This window comes from Castor canadensis, chromosome 14, assembly GCF_047511655.1.
Source record: "Castor canadensis chromosome 14, mCasCan1.hap1v2, whole genome shotgun sequence".
NCBI classification, from domain to species: domain Eukaryota; kingdom Metazoa; phylum Chordata; class Mammalia; order Rodentia; family Castoridae; genus Castor; species Castor canadensis.
Window position 1 is genome coordinate 19642435 of NC_133399.1, and position 23590 is coordinate 19666024.

The following is a 23590-nucleotide window of genomic DNA, read 5'->3' on the forward strand; positions in this document are numbered from 1 at the left end:
TGTGGCTTAAGTGGCAGAGAATTTGCTTTGCAAACATAAAGACCTGAATTCAGAGCCCTGTCCCATGGAAAATGTCAGAATGATGCAGAAAATATTGATACATTTCTCAACATGCTCATCAGCCAACTGGATGACATTGTTATGTCATCATAACAATGCCTCATAAAAACATTTTGTATGGACATAACGAATACTCCCCAAAATTCAACATTTATGCTATAATATGCACTTTAAACAATGTAAACTTATAGAACTCAACAAAGTTTTGTGTTCTCTAAATAGGAAAGTTGCTCATGTGAAGCTGCCTAGTACTTGAAATCGGGTGAGCCACAAGTAAATGCTGGAGGGTGTTCTCTCCTTTCTGAGGTTATAACTGTGGTTATCAGGAACCATTTTCTGTACAGAATTTTGATTTTGACATGCACAGTTATTCGAGATTCACACTTCTCTATGAATACATGAAGAAAATCTGTGAAGGTCAGACTCAAAGAAAGCCACATTTTGGTAGTCTACTGGAGAAACGCTTTTTGCATTTGGCATTTTCTTTTTGTAAGAACCTTAAAGTGACTGAATTCAGATGGTCTGTATGAGGAATATAAGGTGCTCAAACCTAGAGTTTTGTCACTAGGAGATGGGCTTCCAGTATTATATCCTCAGGTTTCTCTGATCATCAGTAGGAACTTTTGTCTTGCCCAGCTCCTTTTCAGTACTCAGTGTGCTCTTCACCCTTGAAGCTATGTTGAATCATGGGAATATGGGTTTCCCTTGTGACCTTGTGCAATGAAGCCTCCTCTGAGTAGTTCAAATGTTGCTATTCATTATTCCTGATTGCTTTGTATAATTTGTTTCCATATAACTTTTCCTTCACTATACATTAAATAATGTAAATGTGTTGCTGCTGCCTTTTAATTTTCATGGAGAAAAACAGACCAAAAAGGTTTTAAAAGTCAGAGAAAGCATTGTCCCTCTGCCTCCTTCCAAATTCCTGATTGCAGACCTTAGCCCTCAAACCACTTGCAGTATCCTTGTCTGATATCTTCTTGGGACTCTGTCCATGGAATTCCCTGAGTAAACTTGTCACATTTTCAGAAGGAATAAGCATGAAGAGCACAGATGTATAATATAAAGAAGGTGCCTACACTGGGGGGGGCATGACAACTTTCTACAAATGAGGAAGCCTGAGCATTGGCTATTGAAGGCTACTCTCCTATAGATAAGCACAACCAGGAGTAGCATACTGATCCTGTCACTAGGTTCTTGCCCTAAATCATTAGCCAATCAGATAGACTGTTTCTACCCTGTGTGTACCAATAGTGACCACCAATGTAAATGATCCATGGTGCACAATGGGGCATCAAGCTATGTGAAATGTGGCCCAGTGTCCACTGATGAGTGTCTTCTCAGATGCATTAGTTTGGAAGCTGAATGGTCTACACTGAGTGCAGAACCTTAGAGGACACCTGATTGCTACAGCAGTGGTAAATGGTGACAGTACAACTAGGCACTTCATTTGGGCAAAGAGAGCCACAGTCATGTTCTCAATGTATGAACTCATCCCACTTTTGATGCCACTCACTCTTTGGCCCCAGAAGCTTGCAGGGTGGGGCCAGGCAAGGAGTCAGGAACCCGCTGAACTCTCTGGACTGTCCCTGTGAAGTTATTCTTCCTAGTCCACAGTCCTCACTGGATTCTTCCACTCCAAACATGAGGCTCCCAGTCTGTGTGGTGTTGGCAGGGTATTCTTTGGACACTGTGGGCTTGTTAATGAAGTTTATGTGGGGAATGAGCATTGCAATGCAGTGTACACTCTCTTGCTTTTCTCCAAGTTGAGTTTCTAGATTTCTCATGAGACTTCCAGGTTCAGAGTGTAAGCAGGACTTAAATCCAGAAACTGTCCACTGTGGCCCAGTATTTTTACTGCTGCCCCTAATCCCTGAATGTCTGCGTATCCCCAACATTGGGAGATCCATTGGAAATGACCAATCACATGTATACATGGTTGCCCTTGCAGTGGAGGGGAGACTTGGTCCCCTCTCTCACATACCTAATACTATCCTCAGACTTTTTCTCATTTTTTAGTGACATTATGACTAATGCAAGACATGATTTTGGTTTATGTATTACACTAGTGGTTTTCCCCAAAAGTAACATATGAAGGCACCCCAATTGTTACACAGAACAGCTTTGTTTTTAAAGGGAGGAGAAAAAAATAGTCCAAAGATATTGCGAGGGCTTGTGGAGTGGCTGAAGTGGAAGACTTCAAGGGCCAGTAACACCCCCTTCAAAAAATCTGCTTGCATTAGAGTTGCTTTGTTTACACTGATAAATTCAGGTAGCCATTACTGAATCAAAATCATGAGCTTTTGGGAAGATGTGGGAGCAAGACAGAACTTTTAAAGGGTGGATGGATCATACAGTTCTTATAGGAAGCATATTTTCTCTGCTGTACAGTGCTTTTTCTGTGAGATCAGGTGGTATATCCTTGCACACTGATCATGGATTCCTGCTATAGACTGCTGACCCAATTTGCAAGTGCAAGAAGCAGTTTCCACCTTGAAAATTCAGGAGAAAGTTCCACTTACATACAATAAATTCCCAGATTGGGCTGAGTAGGGACCAGAAAGGAGGCCTAGCCTGCTAAGGGCTATCGCTGGGAACAGGTGTTTGGTCCTAGCACTCTGCCAGGAAAAGGATCCCTTTTCCCCTTAGTCCTGGATCAGAAGCCAAGGAGAAGTGCTTCAATGAGAAATGTATAGGAAAGATCAAACAAGAAGCCATCAGGAAGAGGCCCCACTGCTTAAAACAAAATGCATTTCCTGATGCTGCATTTTCTGGATCACTCTGTGCTTCTGAGATCCATCTCTGTGACTCAGTTTCTCACTGTGCATTGGTTTTGCCACTGGTTTTGTGTGAGAGCCAGTCACCACAGAAGCAGGAAATGTTAAGTTTCTGACTTGCATCCCAGAGTGGCAGGATCAGGGGTTGACACTGGCCTTAGTGACTGTGATGGAACTGGGCCTCTCCATCACAGCCCTGAAGCCTGTAGACCAAGTCACTGCTGGTGCCACTTGTCACTTGGTCTTCTCTTTTCTAGAGTTGGGGCTGGGTGAGTGGGTTGAACTCTATCATTCTCTCAGCCACTTACCTGTGATGTGTCCCAGACCCAGAACACTGTCAGTGAACTCTGCATTAGAGCTCATGCCTCTCCAGACAGTGGAGATGGCAGAAGGTCATGGGTTCCTGTGCAGCATGATCTGTGGTCCTTCACTTCCCTGCTCCTGCCAATCTCTAGGTAACTCTGATTGACCCGAGTAATATAAAAGTTTAAAAACATGAGTAATATAAATGTTTGAAGTCTCAAATCCAGGGTCAGTCTCCCAACCAAGTATTTTTTATGGCTGTAATAAATCCCTAAATTTACAGTTATCCCTGTGTTGCCCAACTCACTGTAAAGGCATTGCATATGCATTCAAAATTGATGTTGATCTTGGCTTATGTCTAGACAGTATTTTCACAAATGAAATGCAGATTGAGGTAGGTCACAGAGTGAAATTAGGTCATAGTGTTGGGATAAAACCAACTGCAAGACTGTTGGAATAAAAGACCCTCTGGTGTTGAAAGCAGACACACAAGAGACAGAAAATCTTGACAGGGCAATTTTTCTTGATCAAGAGGGTGCAAGCATGTGCTCACTCCAGCCAAGCAAACATTCTAGCATAAAACGACTGACCATTGCTCCTCCTTATATACAACAGCTGCACAGTTGTACCTGCCCCTAACCCAGGATTTGTCAAGGTCAAAGTTTCCCCATCCTTTCCTATTGATTAAAAGTCTTCTGGGATGGGTTCCGCAGGTAATACAGTCATAAAGGAATCCTACAGGAATCTGGAAGAAGAAGCAAGGAACCTTTAAACATGCAAATCACCTAAGATGGCAACCTGACGAACTTTTAAGTAATGTGAGGGTAACAAATACATTGATTGTAAAAATCATTTTTCTTACAAAGACCTACAGAGACATAAGGATGAAATAGAGCAGATCTGTGTTTCATAGGGAGGAGCAAACAGGAGGAGAAGGAAAGTTGAAGACTAAGTATGATGGAAGGACAACATTTGCTCTTACATCAGAAGATTTTTCCCTAAGGCCAGTCAGTTCTTAGAGTGTCAGTAAAGGAGGTGTCATTTGAGGGTTCTTATTGGACATGGTCAGAGATCACAAACCTGGAGCAGAGAACATTCAGGGAAGTTTGCTTAATGAGTATTCTGTTTCTTGTAATCAATTAACCTATTGAGTTTGATGCATAAAGTGTGAAAATTGAAATTTTTAAAAATTTTATTATCGTGCATTAATTGTAAAAGGAGTTTCATTGTGAGACTTGCACACAGACATATGATATAATGTACTTTGATCAGCTTTACCCCATCTATAATATTATTCTCTTTACCCTCCTCGCCCCCTCTTTGTAAGATTTTAGTGGGTTTCATTATGCTGTTTTCCTGCATATAAGTAATGTACTTAAATCATATTCACCCTCTATCATATCCCCCTTTCTCCTCCCATTGGTTTCCCCCCAAGCAGTCCCTCTTTTACAATTGTGTTATCATCACCACCATCATCATCATAATTATTACTGGTCTGGTTTCAGCATATGAGCAAAACATGCAATGTTTGTCTTTCTGAGTTTGGCTTATCGAGCTCAACCTGATGGTAAGTAGTTCATCCATTTTCTTGCAAATGATGTAATTTCATCTTCTTTATTGCTGAGTAATACTCCATTGTGTATATGTACATTTTCTTTATCCATTCCTTAGTTTTGGGCCCCTAAACTGATTTCATAGCTTAAGTATTATGAATAGTGCTGCTATAAACAGGTTTATATGTATAGGTATCTGTATTATATGGTAACTTCAGATATATTGATTACTTTTGTTGTGTTTGTTTTGTTTTTTGGTTTTTTTTTTTTTTTGCAGTACTGTGGTTTGAACTCAGGGCTTCACGCTTGCTTAACAGGCACTCTGTTATTTGAGCGACTCCACCAGCCCTGTTTTGTGTTGGATAGAAATTGAAATTTGTGTTTACCCTTTGTAGATTTGAAAAGGAAGGACATCTAAGTGCAATGAGAATAGGAAGGATGGTGGGGTGGTGGTATTTAATTACCAGTGTTCAGCAGAATTACTTGGGTCATCCTGGATAAGTTTTCAGCTCTTCACATTTGCATTCAGGTCATTGGTCTAGTCACAATGTGGATTTTGACCACTGAAAATGTCTGTCACAGGCAGTGGAAAAACAAGATATCCTTGCGATGTGCCTGGTGAAAAAATGGTTTATTAAATTGAGCATTTATTTGTGCTGCTCTTGGTCCCAGGTTCTGCTACAGAGTAAGTAAATCTCAGAATGTCTTGAGCAATAGGAGAATCTTTGGTTGTTTATTCTTGGTGTTTTTACATGGTGTTTGTATGGTACTAGTGAGATGGTGCACAGAGCCTTAACCAGATAACTTCAAGATAGAAAATGTTGCTCTGCACCAGTGACTCACACCTGAAATCCTATCTTCTTGAAAGCAGAGATCAGGAGGTTCTTGGTTTGAACCCAGGCCTGGGAAAATAAGACAGCCCTGAGTAAATTGTTTGTAAGAATCTATCTCAGAAATACTGAACACAAAGAAGGGCTGTTGGAGTGGCTCCTGTGGTAGAGCACCTACCTAGCAATTGTAAGGCCCTGGATTCAAACCACAGTACCACAAAAAAGATGGTGAATGGTGACCGTACAGAGCAAATATATGTGGCATTAGAACATACAGTGGTACCAGTGTGGTGTGATTCAGTGTGAAACTTACTAAATATCTAAAACTCTGCATTGCAGACTGTTCTCAGAATTAGAACATGGGATGCCCATTGGTGTTGGAGAATTCATTAGAGTTTAGCAATGTCAGGAAAAGACAACAGTGATCTGAATATTGAATTGGCTTTGGATGAGCATTTGACAACTTTCCTATTGAGCCTGTGTTGTAATGAAGCATTTCATCAAGTAAGTGAGGAAAATGGTGTGTGTGGAGGTCCCAGAGTGACAGTTCCTGGTTTTCTAGGTTCCTGACTCCTTTCCTCAAAGTGAATCACCATGGCCTGCATCTGCACAGAGACATTTTAAAAACATGTATAACAGTTTCCTTATGTATGGTACTTTCAACAGGCTGCATCCCTGAGTGGCTTCATTCTGAACCCTTTTTAGAATCTTTTTTGTGAAAAAGCTCTTTACCTAAGCAGTTATGAATTTTTTTGTGCTTTTGCATGTAAGATTTTAATGCAAACCTCTACTCCTCACCACATGTGCACTCCATGCACCAAACAAACTGCCCACCAGCAGCTGAAGTCTGTGACAAGCTCCAAAGAACAAAATCCTACCCTATTTTGCTCTGTCTTCACAGGCTATGTCACACATTTTTGACCATGGACATAGGCATTTGCATATCAAGCCAGGTTCCCAAGTTATTTAGTGCTATTTTAGATATTTTTCATGTAGGGTCTCCCATTTTGACCATTGCTGCCTCATACTATAATCCTTGCACAGATAATTCCCATGTGGTAGAATTGTTTGCCCAGGTTGGTCCCAAGCCCTGATCCTACCAATCTTTGTCTCCTGAGTAGATGAGTTCACAGGCATTAGCCACCACATACCAACAAACACTATGATATTTCTGAAATATGATTTTTCCTTGATGTCATGATCATCCAAGTTTAGAAACACAAACTCCCTTATTTTGCTTTGCATCTGGGATTGTGATTTAATTGATTCATATTTGCCATCCATTCCACAATCATCTTATCATTGATAAATTTTCATATCTTCTTTAATGCTTCCAACAATCATGTATTTCACCTTCCTTGCAGGAATTGGGTTTTGTACACAGGGCTTTGCACTTGTAAAGCACGTGCTTTAATTCTTAAGCCACAGCTCTTCTTCACATTGAAGAGATGACTAGGATTTTGAGAATCTTCTCTTTAAAGCTGCTCTCTGTGGTTCCACACCTTTTCCTCAAGCAATTGAGATTATTCATTCTGAACAAGAGCATGAAAATTGAATAATAGTTACAGAATATATCACATGTACATAAGGATTGCAAAAATTGCAATGAGTTTTTGGAGAGAAGGAAAATGTGGTTGGAAATAAAGATCCCGCAAAGAAAGAGGGCTGAAAAGAGTTAAATGAGGATATAATAAATCCTTTCTCTCCCTTGGGCATACTGGGTTTAAAGTTAGGGATTCAAATTTGCTAGGCACATGATCTAACACTTGAGACATGCCTCCTGTCTGCAAAATCATATATTCATATTTGTTATCATCTATAAATGTAAGTACTTGGTACTTACGGTTTCTGAAAAGAAATGATGAATGAGAGTAACTGAATATGTTATGGAAGGGAAGACACTGGAGCATTGCATGATACCTGAATTGACCCTAAGCTGTGTAATGTTATTTGAAAGTATACTCCAGGACTTTGTTGTGTCTGCTGAGGAGGTGTGAGGCCCGAGTTCAAATGTCAGAATCACAAAAATGTGGATAAAAGACTCAGTTGTATTCCTATACAATTAAAATCCCAGCTACTGAGGAGGGGGGATGTTGCACACAGATTATCAATTGGCTGTCAGTCATGGTTATTTAGTGAGATTCTGTCTCAAAATAAAAAGATACCAGGATGTAGCTCATCACTGGACAGCTTTGCTAACTATTACAAGGTCTTGGGCTAAACTTTGTAACACACACACACACGAAATAAAAGGAACAAACTGCATTAACATAAACTGCAAGTACACATTGCAAAATGAATTAACGTAACAAATAATAAAATATATTGATATCCTAATAGTGAAAACAAAATGGAATATAGGGAATACACAATTAAATGGGAACTTAAGCCAGGGACTGGTGGCTCTCGCCTGTAATCTTAGCTATTCTGCAGACACTGGTAGCACGTTTACATTACCTAAAACATTATCCACATATTTGCCATGTGCCTGCTGCTGGGAGACCTGTCAGGAGACACTTTTATGGCAACGTGTGTTTACTTTCTTTGGTGTGAGAAAGCCCTGGATATCTGCTTCATTCCATTTCCAGAGTTTGAGCATCAGCCCTGCATGGACTTCCTGTGTCCTAGCCTACCTGAATCTCCTCACCTTAACTGACCTGATGAATTTTTTCGGTGGGATATTTAGTCTAGAATTCTCTGAGCAAACCTTTTGTCCCATTTTCAAGGGGAGTATAGAAGATGGTCACAGTGAGTATGATAAGAGGAAGGCGCTGCGTCCTTAGGGTCAGGACAAGTTCTGCTGAATGTAATTAACCCATAAACTAAAATATATCTCCAACAGAGGAAGCCTGATTGGCAAGGACAGCTGGAGTGTCATTTGCAACTCACCAGTTTAACACCTCCTCCCTACTCCACCTTCCCGTCACTCAAGGACTTGGTGGGTGGGCCTTCGTCCCTTAGCCAATAAGAGCGGCTGCTTAATCGTAGGCACCAGCCATCCAATGAGAAGCGGCAGTGTTAGGCGATTCAACTTGCCTTCCTCATTGTCGCCATATTTACCATGCGCCTGCTGGGGGGACATTGTGCAGGCTGCACAGCTCCAGCAGCTGTGTGAACTCTTCTGACTGCAGGACCACAGGGAGGTCACCTGGACGCGTCGGAGGCGGGAAATGGTGAGAGGGCGGTTGGGCATCCGCAGTGCTGGGTGGCGGGACTGTTGGATCCCGAAGCTGCGGTGGTTTTGACTGGACCCTGTCTGTTCTGGAGACTGCGCCTTGATCACATGGTTGGGGTCTTAGGTCCGCTGCCGCCTGGAAGGTGCCGCTGGACTAAAGCCTTGAACCCCATCCTGTGTCCCTGTGAGGCTACTTGCTCCCAGAACACTGCCCTGTTGGAAGACTGTTTGCAATTCCCTGTCCAGCAGACTGAGGTGGTCGGGGAGCCTCCCCAGCACTTAAACGGAGTTTTTGCTGGGATAGGGCGCTTTGTGCAGTGTCTCCATAACTCTTTACTGGGACCTTGCTTCCCCTTGAGTCCTTCAGCTTCAGGAGAAGTATGGGCTAAACTCTGTGCCTTGTCACCTCAATGCAGTACTTCTTAGTGCTAGCAATAAATCCGTAATTTCCACAAATCCTGTAGTTTGTCAGATTCACTGGAAGTGCAAATCCACATGTGCACGTTGGTTGCTTTCTGAGTGGAGGGGAAACTTTTTGCCCTTCCTGACTTAACTGTTCGTTGTCCACAGGTTGTTTTTAGAATATTGTTGTATAATGATATGCTGGTTAACTTAGACCCTGACATTAAGAGAATTATTCTACGTGGAAAGCCCCAAAAATAAGGAATGTAGACATCTCAAGGCAGAAAGGCAGTTTGCTCTCAAAGAGAGGAGAACAAAGGAGAAGAAATAAATTAGTACTAGACAGACATGGAGATTGGGAAAATCAGTTTTCACCTGTGATCATCTTGGTCTTGTGTCTTTTTTACTTGTGTTATTTTTGGGGACTGACATTTGAAATCATAGTTTTCCATTTACAGTGCACAGGTCTACCACTTGACCCATATCTCCAGTCTATTTTGCTGTGGTTATTTTGGAAATGAAGTCTGGTGAGCAATTTTTCTAAGGTGATTTTGGCTGTTATTCTGTTGTTGTTAGGTCCCTGGCATTCTTGGGGTGGGCGGAAGGACCTGAGGGTACACCTTAAAACCAGACCCCCTGATTTATGACTGCTTGTTTCTCACTGCCTGCTTGTTTCTCGGCTTGCAAAACAACTCAGAAACTTGCAGTTACTCAACTAGCCAGGCCTGTCGACCTGTTCCATCTGGTGATCAGATAATCAGAGACCAGAACTCTCTCCCTCCCCCATGGCTTGGCCCCTCCTATAAAGCCCACTACCCAATTCAGCCAAGCCACTTCACTTTGAACCTGAGAGTGAGAGCCTATGGTCTGGATTAATAAATCTTTCCTTTCCACACGTGGCATGGTCTTAATTTGGAAGTACCTTACAGTTGTCAGTCTCCCAAGTACCTAGGTTTACAGAAAGGAGCTACCAGCACTAAGATCCCGTGGTCTTTTTTTTTTTGACTGCACTGGGATTTGAACTCAGGTCCTCACACCTGCTAGGCATGTGCTATTACCTCTTGAGTGACCCCACTAGCCCTTTTAGGTAATGGGTTTTTTTCAAGATAGAGTCTCAAGAAATTTTTGCTAGCACAGGCTTTGAAGCAAGACAAACCTGATCTCTCTCTCTCTCTCTCTCTCTCTCTCTCTCTCTCTCTCCTGAGACACTAGGATTACAGGTGTGAACCACAGGGACTTGAGTTCTTCCTGATCTTATGGTGACTGTAAAGTGTGATTTGTTTGGCGACTCAGGCTGATATTTGTCAAACCACCTTACTACTATTTACAAATCATTTTGAAGGTATTTGTGATGATTACCTCATAATCATTTTTGAGGCAAAAAAGGGGCATTTGGAAAGTGTGTGGAGGAGTATCTGAGTTTACAAAGTGGGTAATGGGAAGAATGTTGCTTCTGTGCTCCTTTGCTACTGTGAAAATGAGTGGAAGTGTGGTTTAATTGCAGCTATTTATGACAGTTGCAACATTCAGAATATATCTTTGCACTACATTCATTTTGTGTTGAAATAGTTGATTAGACAGAGTGTAATTTGTGCAAATGAAGACAAGTCTTGGAGGCTCAGGCTTAGAGAAAGATACCTTTATATTTTTCTTGATGTGGCAAAAGTTGGTGTATTTGGAAGGCCATGTGAGTGTGTAGTATAGATTAAAAGTTTTGGTCCTTGTGTCAGTTTCTAGCACAGTGATTTTGAAATCCTTGAAATTTCTGAGGCAATAGGAGTGTATTTGGTTGTTTTCCTAAGCCCCATTGAGGCAATGTTTGCATTTATTCTAATGACGGGTCTTAGGGTGTTACATCTTCATAATGTTAGGAAGGTGACTGTCTTGAACAGACATAGCAAAGAAGTGCTATGGCTTCTTGTCTCTTTCACACTGCCCAGAAGTTGGAGGGGCTGTGCTAAATCTGGAGGGTGTCAGATTTGAACTGAAGGAAAATTAGTTGGTATTTGAAAGTTGGTTTGGTGTTGGTAACACCACATATTTGTTATGCAAAGTGATGGCAAAGAAATTCGCAAAAGTCATAACATTTGGGGTCTTTGGGGCAATATTTGGTAATGTTACCAGAGTGTGCATTCTTGGTACTTAGGTCTTGTTTTAGATGAAGGCACTGAAGTTGAGCCAAAGTGAAGGAAGTTTCATGAAGGAAAGAGTACACATTGAATAGACTTCATATGTAGCAGTTAGGCATAAACCATGTAGAAAATCTCAGCAAAACTAAAATGGTGGAAGAAATCACAAGGTTTCTGAAAATGAGCATTGCATTTAATAGAAGTCAGCATTCTTTGACAAAGATTAAGGTAGCTCAGTAAGGTCACAGGATGTTAGATGACTGTTTCCCTCCCCTCACATTGGGTGCATGACAACAGTTTCTGGAGTAATAGATCTTTCCCAAAGAGTCAATCCAATAAACCATATCTCTTGTGGTGAGGTTGACCCAAAAGATTTTGATCGTTTTAATTATGTAACATTGCCCTAGTGTTCTACCCTGTTAGCAGAATATTCTTTTAGGGTGGGAATTGTGGCATTGGTGCTCTGTAGAGTATGGATATATTAAAATTTACTGCAAAGTTGTGGTAATGTATGATTTTATCTAACCTTTTATGATTGTTTGCTTATTCTGTGATTTGAAAATATGTGGATGTTCTAATTTATTCCACTTGTCCATTTAGCATTAGACATCTTCTTTGTATGCTGTTTTTTGTACTATACTGATAACCTTTGGTGTTGAGCAATTTTTGTACTTGTTCCTTCATTTTACTATGGCCCCCATCTCACCCTACCTCTCTGCATGTCATTTTTCTTTTACCGTTCCTTCGTTCTGTGTAAATGGTATTCTTCTATTGTGTGAAGTTCAGATGGTTATTATAAATTCAGCAAAATGATGTGCTTTGCATACAGCTGGTGTAGTACAATCTTGCGGAAGTCCTTTATCTATTTATTTACTTATTTATTACTCAGGGTCTTGTGATTACTAAGGCAAGCACTACACCACTTGAGACAGTCTGACAGGTGCAATAATTTATTAATTATATTATCACATTTTCTATCCCCCATTGTAATACCTAGTACTTTTAAAATGTATTGTTAGTAATTTCCCAAACATTTAAAAAATCCTTTTCCAAGATACTAAAATGCATTTCAAGTAAAATGTGTTGTTTCATGGACAAAGCAGATACTGCTATGTTCCCCACTGTTTTTATTCAACCCATATGTCATTGTTCTTACTGATTGTTCATATTATAAGGGATGATCACCTAGTCTATAATTTACTTTGAATGACTTGGCAAAGATTGTCCTTGAGTACCTTGAGTACCAGTGAGGAAGAAAGTAATGAATTGTTGTTCACTTATAATTTCTTAACACTGTCTTTTCTTTATGTGACCTAAGTTCTTAGCGTATATGTTTTTATTTCTTTGTAGAGATCTTTCAACCATTACCAAATTTAGATACCAGTGATACATTCTGTGAATTTAAAAGTGTTCTCTTTCTCTTCTAGCTGCATAATTTCAATCATTTTCATGCTGACTCTATTCTTCTTCCTCTAGTCCACCATTAAGCACCTATAATGGTGGTTTCATTGAACTTGTATATCCATCTTCATGCTCTCTGTGTAATCCTTTGATGATTTCTAAGTCTGCACTGATTTTATCTTCTTTGTAGATAATATTTCCACTTTGCTGTTTCTTCTACATGCTTGCCTATACTCCTTTGATGATTCTACTTTAAACAGTTCCAAGAAAAGGCTTTGTGAAATGAATCCCCTGCCTGAGATTTTTCAGCAGTCAATTTCTCATTCTCAAAATAGAATTTTGGACCAAGAGCACAAGCTCCTGTGATTGCACATTATAGGTCCAAGTAATTACCCTTCAATTTCAAATAAAGAAGCATGGTGAAGGCAGGGAAAGCAATATTATTTCACAGCTAGGATATGGTGTGGGATGAGGCAGAGTAAGTACTCAGCTCATGTTCACCATCTCCATGGTACAGACATGAGATATAGATGTAAATAGGCAAAGGACTGGGGGCAGGGTGCGAAGATATGCACATTTAAACAGTTCCAGTCACAGGTGTGGTGTAGTTGTTACAACTCAGCTGTTGTTAGGGGAGAGGTTCTGGAGTTGTTATCCAGAGGATGGTCCATCCAAAGGAGGGTCTACTGTTGGGGATTGATTTGGATTCAGGTCATGAAGAAAATACCTGTCTTCTCCTTCCTAGATTCCAAGGGGGCTGCAAGGTGACTGCTGAAGAAGGCTCAGAGAACAGACTGATACAAAATGGTGGGTGCCACATTTTTTCCTGCTTATAGTTGATTCATGGACTGAGTATGGAGTCCATGCTTTTTAAACTGAAGATCCACATTTCCCTGTTTCTTCATATTTGTTGTCATTTGTTCTTTGTGTGTGAAGAGTAGATATGATATTATCTTCATACAAAGTTTTTCCATTTTCCTGGCCTGGCCTAGAACCACAACTCTTCCAAGATTATAGGGTGTCCCCATGGGGAAATGAGTTTGAAATTCTCACACCACATTCCAGGCTCCATTCCCCAGTTGAAGAAAGGTCCATTTTGAAAATCAGGTTCCACTTCACTGCAATGCCTCACCAGGCTTGAGTGGGTAGGCACCAGGGAGGAGGTCTTAACTGCTGAGGGCTGTCCCAGGATTCAATTATTTGGTTTATGCACCCTCCCTTATAGGAGATTACTTCTCCTGTTGCTCAGATCTCAAGGGTTGAGTTGTGGATCACTAGTCTTTGAGAAGTGCTTGAGAACTGGCAAATCACACTCTAGTGTAAGTAGGACCCTCTGAATTACGCAGGAAGTGCCTTCTGGTGTCTGGACATTTTCTGGATCACATTGTGGTGCTGAGAGCAATTCTATGTAATTTAGTCTCTCTCCTACTGTGGCTTGCACATGGTCCCAGGTCTGTGATCAGTACTTTACTCAGCAAAGAAGCCTAAAATGCTGTTTGTAACTGGCATCCCAGACCCTAGGAGGATGTGGACATAAGAAATGGCCTGAAAAGGTTGGTATAGACCTGGTCCTTCCAAGTACATCACTGCATTTTGTGGCCTGACTCGCTGCTTGTGAAGTTTTGTATTCTTCTCTGCCCTGGGGTGGGACTGTTCAGATGGACACACTCTGGCATCCTGTCCTCTATGTGCAGTGACATAGCCCTTGCCCAGAGCCCTGTTAGGACTCCTCATCACCTGAGCTCTAGGTCTCTCCAGCCTTCAGTGGGTGGGAGGTTTTGGCTCCCTCCATTATCCTTGTGGCCTTGGTGATTGCCCAGAATTAGCTAAGAGTTTAGAAGCTGATCTCAGACTAGAGCCAGGTCCACAGCACAGTTCTTCTTAGGGCTGTAATAAATTCCTAAACTAAAGCTGTCTTTGCATTGCCCAACTCAAGGCAAAGACTCTGCATGCACATGTGGGGTTCATGACAAAGGGGAGATGTTGGGAAGGTGTTGAAGGTTGAAGTTTTTGCAATCTCTGACATAATTGGAGTTGTCTAGATAGTATGTTCAAACGATAATTTCAGATGGAGACAAGAACTGATCATATTGAAGTAGCAGTAGCAGGGCAGCACCAACTGGGAGGTCTGCAGGGTCCCAAGAGTGAGGTAGAGCAGGGCTGTGCTTCCTAGGGAGGGGCATATTGTTGTGGATGACTCTGGGAGAGGAAGGATAACAAAGGAGGAGCCATCAGCTCCTTGACCAGATATCCTTTCCCCTGAGCTGACATTGTCTTCAGGTGACCTTATAAAGGGGTTGTTGTGTTGCCTCAGGTCGAGGGTGGTTCATAGAATTCAGGAGTATAAAAAGGAAACAACCTTTAGGAAAGTTTGCTTATTAGCTGTTCTGTTTCTTCTGAACAATTAAAGTAAATTTTTTGAGGCAGAACGGGGATTATCTAAAGTGTGAGCCTTACCTTATGTTAGGTTTCTTGGGGAAAGACATGTAAGTGTAATGGGAACACAAAATATGATGTTATTTAATCATGAGTGATTTCTAGGATTACTTTGCTTTCGTAATATTTCAACTGCTTTTATTTTCTTTTTTGTGGTATGTGGTTTGAACTCTTGTCTCACATTTGCTAGGCAGGCCCTGTATCACTTGAGCCTCTGCACCAGAAAGTTGTTTGCATTTTCATTAAGGGGGTTGACCCTGTCAGAATGTACCTCCTGACAGTTGAGAAAGCTTGTGAAGTACAATCAGAAAACAAGACACATTTGGTTCTGTCTGCTAGAACACAGGTTTTTATTACCTTGAGGGTTTTTTTGAGTGTATGGAATTGGTGAGATAGCTACAGCTTCTCTTCTATCTAATAATTGTTGAGCTCACTTGTTGGTATGTTCTTTCTTTTCTTTTTATTTATTTATTTATTCTTTGCTTTTTTGCAGAACTGGGGCTTGAATTAAGGGGGTTTAGGATGTACTTGTTGAGTCACTCTGCCATCCCTTTTTTGTGAAGGTTTTTTTTTTTTTTTTCTTCAAGATACAGTCTAACAAACCATTTGCCTGGTCTGGTTTCAAACCATGATCCTCCTGATCTCTGCCTCCTGAATAGCTAGGATTACAAGTGGGAGCCAGTAGCGCCCAGTTTGTTCCTACATTCTTGGGTGTTAAAGGATAGCTTGAGGGAACAGATATGAGAAATCCTTGTCCTTAAAGACAAGTGACTGATACCAACATAGTGTGACACCAGTTCTTTTGTCCTATTCTATTGAAGTCTCCCTTTCCCTGTCCTACAAATTGATCCCTCTGTGAAATCAGGAGCTACGTTCTTAGATGCTAAATTTGGAATATTCTCAGCAGACTCCTGACTCCATTTCCATGTGAAAGATACAGAGTTCTTTTGGAAAAGCCAGATGCAGGTTCTTCTTAAATACAGTGCATCTGCCCACACTGTGGAACATAAGGTCCAGGGAGGAGGCCTGGTCTCCTAAGGACTGTGCCTGGAATCATTTACTGGTCCAGTCTCTATACCATGTGATGTATAACTTCTGTCACACGGATCTAATGTGACAGGGCCTTGGTTCAAGAGCCAATGAAAAGAACTGTCAGTGGAGGGCAAGAATTGTCTAGATTGTCCTACCAGAATCCAGTGGGAGGAGGCACCACCACCTAATCTTTGGAAAATGACTTTCTGGTTTCCATCATTTTCTGAATCCCTGAGAATTCTTCTGATATGGAGACAGTGGAACTGAATCTCACTCCCCTGTCATATGTGAGCTCAGCTAGGTTGGAGTGAAGAACCCAAGTCACCATAGCAGGTAGAAGTAGTGTTTGTGACCAGTATCCCCAGTCTCAAGAGGATGAGGAAGTTGGACCTGCTTGGAGCAGTAGTGAGAGACCTTGGCATTCTGAGCACAGTGCTAAATTCTGGGGCCTGAGTTGCCTGCAGTGCCCTGTGGCCCTCTATCCTATCTATTGTGTGTGGATCTGCAAAGATGACCAGGACCCTGTCATCCTGTCCCGTACCTCTGAGTAACTTGACTCATCCTTGAGCCCTTAATTCTCTCCCTAGATGATGTGCTGGTGAGAGGTAGTAGCTTCCCTTCAGCTGAAGCTGTGATCATTGGTGTTCGCTGCTCCTTCCAAACTTCTCAGCGTAAAATTGATGGTCCTGAATTATGTGAAAATGTGGAAGCAGAATCTTGAATAAACAACCTGATCCCATACATGTGCTACTTAGGGTTCTAGTAAATCTCTAAATTTACAGAGCTCACATTGCACAACTCACTGCAATGGTGGTGCACTTGAGTTGAGTTTTGAATGGGTGGGTTGAGATTGGAAACTTATCAAAGGTTTGTGGACATAGTTGATGGTCTCTTTGGTCTGTGCCTAGACAGAATTTTCAAAACTGAAATGAAGATTAAGGCAAAACATGAACTTAGGCTTTCAGTGGCAGGACTAACCCAACAACAGAGTGTGCAAGTGCTTCAAGGCAAGGCAAAGAAGGCCTGTTTTTTCAAGAGTAGTAAAGAGGGACAAAATGTAATAAAAAGAACCCAAGAGGTTGTTGGTAAAGGATGGGCCCAAATTAGCTCCTGGACCAGAGATCCTTAGCCTTGAGATTGTGTTTCCTGTGACAATGAAGGATGGGTTGATATAGTGGCTCAGGCTGAGGGTGAGCCAGAGACTTACTGGAAAGAGTAGAGAATTTCATTAAGATAGCGTGTATAGTTAGGGTTCTTTTTCATCTGATCAAGTAAGATGATGAATTTGAGGTGGAAAATGGAAGAATCAAAAGTGTGTCCTTCCCTTGTTGGGCATCTAAGTATAATGGGAACATTAAGGAAGGTGGTATTGTGGTCTTAACTACTACTGTTACTTTTGCTTGGGTAACTTTTCAGTTGTTTGCATTTTCATTGGTAGAATTTCTACTCACAATGTAATTTCTGACAATTGTGGAAGTTGTAATGGACATTGGGAAAGTCAGAGACCTTTAGGATCTCCAGCTGAAAGAATGGAGTTATTTTTTTGGGTGTGCTCTTCATCACAGGTTCTGGCACAGAATTACTAAAACTCTTAGAATATCTTGAACTATAGGAGCAACTTTGGTTTTTATCCTTTGCCCCTTTAAGTGGTTTCTGAATATATGCTAGAGAGGTGGTAAATGGTTCCATCCCAGATGAACAGAGTTACCTCAAACCATGATTCTACTGTCTTTAGTCTCCCAAGTAGTTAGGATGATGAGTACGAGGCACCATTGTCCAACAAGTTCTTCCTTCTGTATTGTGTATTTTAATTGTCTTTCACTTTGGAAATTGAAATAGCCATTTTTGGAAAGTTATTGCTTAGTTGGTTTGAAATAGGAAGAAAGCAATAAAAATAATATAAGCAATTGTACTTTTATATGTATAATTAACACTTGAACCTGTTTTGTTCATTCGTTTTTTGTTTATATCATTTTGTATAGTTTAGTTTTTTTTCAGTGCTTGTGATAGAACCTATGGCCTTGCTCATGCTGAGAAATTGACCTACCACCATGGTATTCATTTCTTTTCTCAAGGATTCACTTATCTTCATATCTCAATGTTTTTGGTGAAGTGCAAATATTTCATGAGCTCCCATCTCCAAAAATACCAAAAGCAAAAAGACTGGAAGTGTAGCTCAAGTGGTAGAGAATCTGCTTTGTAAACCTAAAGCCCTGAATTCAAAACTTTATCCAACCAAAAAATTAAAAAGGAGAGAAATGCAGAACATGATGATAAATAATTCAATGTGCTTATCAGCCCAGTCGATGCAAGTGTTACAGAATTCATTAATCAACAACCAATAATAACATTTTTATGAACACAATGAATTATTCCCAAAGAGTAATGTAACATATAGAACACAACAAAGTCTGATTTCCCCGAGAAGGTGTGTTGCCAGTGTGAAGTTGCATAGTACTTGAAGTCAGTTGAGCCACAGGTAAATGCTGGTGGGTGTTCTTTCCTTTTTAAAGATATAACTGTGGCTGTTAGGCGACCATTTTCTTTTCAGCGTTTTGACTTTGATGTGTCTACTTATTCTGGATTTACATTTCTCTATCAACACATGAGGAATATCTGTGAGGGTCAGAGTCAAAGATAAGTACATTTTGGTAGTATCTTAGATACTGAGTTTTTGCACTTGACATTTTTTTTAGTAGAAACTTCAAGGGACTGAATTGAGATGTTCTGTCTGAGAATTATAAGTGTAGAAGCCTAGAGTTTTCTCACTAGGAGATGGTAGTAAAAGGATACATGCATGCACACAAGGTATATAGATGCCTTGGTAGATGTGAATGAAGAGGGTCTGTACACACATTACTACAGTAGATGGATGCCACCTTAATCCTCTCCCTACCTTTTCCATCTTGTCCATTAAACAGTGTTCTTCTATTTTTGGCCATTTGGAATTAGAAAAGTATTAGACCTATTCCATACCAAAGCATTCTGGATGCTGTCTTTGAGTGAATTTCACACACTCAATTACATGTTATGTTGAATTACACTATTTTCACTTTTGTTACAGTGGTCATTGTTTTGGGGTCTGTTCTGTATGTGTTCTGCAGGATGTGAAACACAGCTCTGGTTAGCATTCATAATATGTCCTGTGGGTATTAAAAACAGTTTCAGCACTCTGTTAATTAAAGACTTAAAGAAATGTCAGTGGAGATTGCATCAATTGCCAAGCCATTCAAGCATGATTATATTCTGGGACATAGTCTGTGGCAAGCCACACTTGCAACCAAAGAGAGAAAGATAAAGGAATTATTTCTTAGCAAAGGGAATAAATGCACGTAAGCTGCTTCATTAGGATATAAACCGAATCAGTCTTGGAGACCTGAGTCATAGGTTGGCATCTGCTCATGGGTGGAGGTGACCTTCCTGGCAGAGTACCTTACTTGAAATATAGCAATTTTGAGTAATGTGCAAGATAACCTTAATTACAGAAATGAATGCAAAATAAGGACTTAAAATGGGGGGAAGGAGAGGGTTAAGTGTATGAATATGTCAAAATTCTCTATATGCAAGTATCAATATAGAGTAATGAAATCTATTAAATTATTTAAAAAGGGAAGAGGGGAATACCTAAGTATAAAAGAGGGGCTAAATTTAATCAAAGTTCATTATATGCCTATATGGAAGTACCACAATGAAATCCATTTATATAGTCAATATACATTAATAAAAAATAAATCTATACATACATGTGAGGTGTGAAAAACATGGATTGTTTGAAGGACTTTGTGGTGGGATAATATTTAGAAAGTACTTGAGACATTTCTTCTTTTATTGAGAAAGAATAAAAACTCCTTTTGTCATGTTTTCCCATCTCTGAAGAAAATCATTGACCAGAGTAACTTCATCTTGATTTGGGAATTTTTGCTATACTAAAAAGGTCATCCAAATCTTGGACCTATTTGATCTCTACTGGAGAATGAAGTGGAAGAAAGTTCTGTTGTCTCAAATATGAGGCTTGACTCCCTGTGTCCAGCTTGTCTCTCACACTGCTCTGTCCCTCCTACATATATTCCCCAAATTGAAGTTCAGTTTCAGCTTCACCGGAAGCCAGATATTTCATGCTCAACCTCTGTCCTCTCTGTGAGGTCCCACCCATTGATGTATTTGGAATTTTTCACACCTCTCCATCTGTAAAATGTCTTTTACTCTTTCAAGACTCCTTGGACTCAGCTGTTTTGTGAAAATTCTAAAAACATTCCCACAGTTAAATGACATTTTCCACATAGATTTTATGGAGATGTAGGGACAATAACAGTATACTTAATTGTATGTCTTTTATCCATTCTAGATGGATAATGAGTGTCATGGTGCTTGTAGAAACTTATGTGTCACCTCCATCCACAAAATGTATTTGAGAAGAGGACCTGATTTGAAAATATATGAAAAATTGAAAGGAAATAGTATCATGTAAATTTATAATGATGAGGGAAAGAAAAGAAGCAGGAAGATGTTAACATAGAAATTGAGATCATGCTAGAGAAATATTTTCCACATATTGAGATCAGAATCCATTAGGTAGTGAGACTATGCTTTGTTGTAATCCATTACATGAGTGTCAGCCACACTTTTACTATTCTAGTTCAAGCTAATAAGGGAAAGGAAGCAACAATGAATAGCCTGAGAAAATGAGGTCCTTGAGAGAACCAGCATCCAGCATGGTGCTAAAGTTGCCTTGAGATTCAAAAATGCACAAAGGGAGCAGACACATGGCTCCAGCTTCCTCATTATGTTATCCACATCTGGTCCAAGACCTAGTTATTGCTCCTGTACTCCTTCTGTATGTATTTGACCACCCTTTTGTGGGTGTTTGGGTCCCATAGGGCACCAGTCAGGCCCTCTCCTTGCTTTGCTTTGTGGCATGTTCTCATCATTTTTGTAGGTTTGATGATTTTATATCTTTTTTTAAAAAATTTCACAGGTCCCCTTGAGCCCTCATTCTGTTCTATATCCAACATGCAAAGGTCTTCCTTCCCACACCAAATACTATAAGATCCACCATTGACATGGCAATGGATTCTCTTTCTTCACATGATTCATTCCTAATGACATTATGTCATTTATGTTCTTAATTGGACTCTGCCATTTCCTTGTACTGTAAAATCAAACTGAGTGGGAACTTCACCAGCTTTGTTCACTTTTGCAATTACTCATAGTTGGAATCAATATACACTTTAAAATATTAACTCTAGAAAATCAAAACAGGTTTTGTCCAGGAGTGGGTTAGAGTGGGAGGGAGAGATAAAACGTAGAGAATGAAAGGGAAGAATAAGGAGGATGTATTTTGTAATCGTGTATAACAACAGAACAATAGAACCTGTTGACACTGTCCTAATAAGGGGAAATAATGGAGGGGTTGAATCTAATTAAGATATATTGTAAGCATATATGTAAATGACACAATGTTTCCCTGTCACACAACTCTTACATGCTAATAAAAATTGTGCACTTATATGGAAACAAATTTTAAGAAATTAGGAATTTATGTAAAGAATGGCAGGAAAAATAAAATCAGTGGACTTAAACCAACTCTATTAAGTGAAATTGAATAAAAAGCTGAAATAAACAATCTAAAAAGAGATAAAATAATTATCACATCAACAGGGACTGGAACGATGGCTGGGCATCCAGTTCAGTGTTGGAGTGCTTGCCTAGGATGCCCTAAGCCCTGAGTTTCATTCCTAGCAGTCCATAGCATGGATTTGAATATATTTACCTAGATATATTTATTTAAATATAAATAAGAATTGGAGTAAGCAGTATCTAAATGTATAACTTCATCCTAAACATGAAAAAATTAAGATACGCTGATGAAAAGTATAGGTAACCTTCAAGTGAATACCAAAGAATTTGTTTTATACATGGCAGATGATTGATGTTCAAAAAAAGAGCTTCTTAGGGCATGGAGGTTGCTCAGTGGTTGCACAGTGCTTGCTTGGCATGTGCAAGGGCTGATGTTTTATCACCAAAAAAATGGGCTGTTAATTATTAAGGCCACAGGCATGTAAATTTAAAAACAGACCCAATCACATTAAATCAGAATACCAAGGAATACATGTACATCCATATTCATTGGAGCACTCTTTACAATAGCCACTGTCCATTGCTAAATGAGGAAAGAAAATAATACATATTTATATTCATATGCAGATACATAGCTAGCAATGTACATGCAAATATATACAGAACATTTTTCAGCCACAAAAATATAGCCCTGTTATTTGTGGCACCATGGATAGAACTGAAGAACACGGGGTTAAAAGAGTCAGGCAGAGAATGATAAGGGCCACACATTTTCTCATGGGGAAGTTTCAGTAGTTGAATTTATAGAAAAGAATAGCATGGTGGTCTCTAGAGACTATGAAGGGAAGGAGGAAATGTAAAAGAAGGAGGTTAGATAACAGGCACCCAAATCCAGTTATCTAGAAGAAATATGACTTTATATTCTGTAGCGCAGTAGGGTCAATAGAGCATAGAATTTAGAGTATGTTTTATAAATAATGAGAAAAGGGTGGTTGAAGTCTTACAAAATGAAACCAATAAATATTTAAGTAGAAGTTCTTTACCCTCACTCAATCACTACACATGGCATACACGTATGAACTTATCACACTGTACCTCATAAACATATATGTGTACATAATTATATGTCAATTAAAAAAATTAAAGATGTGTAAAAAAATAGCAATACCATTAAGAATGCAGACAGCTTTTGAAATTATTTTCCCCCTTAATTTTTTAAATTAGGTAATATTCATTGTACTGGTGGAATGCATTGTGACAATTCCAAACAGGCTTATCTTGTATATTGGTTAGATCACCCCACTATGTCGTCCCCAGACTCCCATCCCCCACACTTAAAACTATTGCAAGACTTTTTTTTGTTCTACATATTATCTAAGGTTAAAATGTAATGAGGAAGGCAATACAATATAGCTAATTAATAATAATGAGCAATCCAAATTGGTACCTTGACGCATTCTTTCCAAATATGCCTAAAAATACAAAAAACTCTAAATGGAAAAAGAGAAATGTTATCGAAAACAATATTCTTACTTTTAAAAGAATGCATCCAAAAACAAGAACAAAATACTGCTAGCCCACCATACAAGAGCAAAGAACTCATGTGCACTGATTACCATAAAGTTAATGTCTTAACAGTGTCGCAAATATTGCTGGGGGAGTGGCTCTGATGGTAGAGCACATGAAGTCCTTGAGTTCGACTCTCAGTACTGCCAATAAACAAAGACAAAGACAAAAACATCTGCTTGTAAATACTGTACAGTAGATTAACACTGTCATTACACTCAGTCTTATAAGCAAGCATATCATTTCAAAACAAAGCTTATCATTATACCCCTTCTCACCTATTAAATAAACATTTTGTCATCTGTATACACAGCTCTGCAAGCATGAGGAAAGACTAAGAAATGTAAAG

At 39.8% G+C, this 23590-nt stretch overlaps 1 protein-coding gene across 7 annotated transcripts in view; it reads left to right on the forward strand.

Annotated features, from left to right (window-relative positions):
- The window catches only part of LOC109680403 (uncharacterized), a 451924-nt gene that overhangs the window by 210681 nt on the left and 217653 nt on the right, over nucleotides 1-23590 (forward strand). For 4 of the 7 annotated variants that reach the window (XM_074053906.1, XM_074053917.1, XM_074053912.1 and 1 more), the window contains exons 1-2: nucleotides 8551-8696; nucleotides 13376-13437. The exons of 1 other annotated variant lie outside the window; for it this stretch is intronic. Coding sequence is in view for 2 of the 6 variants with exons in the window: in XM_074053919.1 (XP_073910020.1) it covers nucleotides 8694-8696 (3 nt within the window). In the remaining 4 variants the exon portion in view is untranslated. Of the gene's footprint in view, nucleotides 1-8550; nucleotides 8697-13375; nucleotides 13438-23590 lie in introns of those variants that run through there. 2 more of the 7 variants (XM_074053919.1, XM_074053918.1) reach the window with 1 other exon arrangement.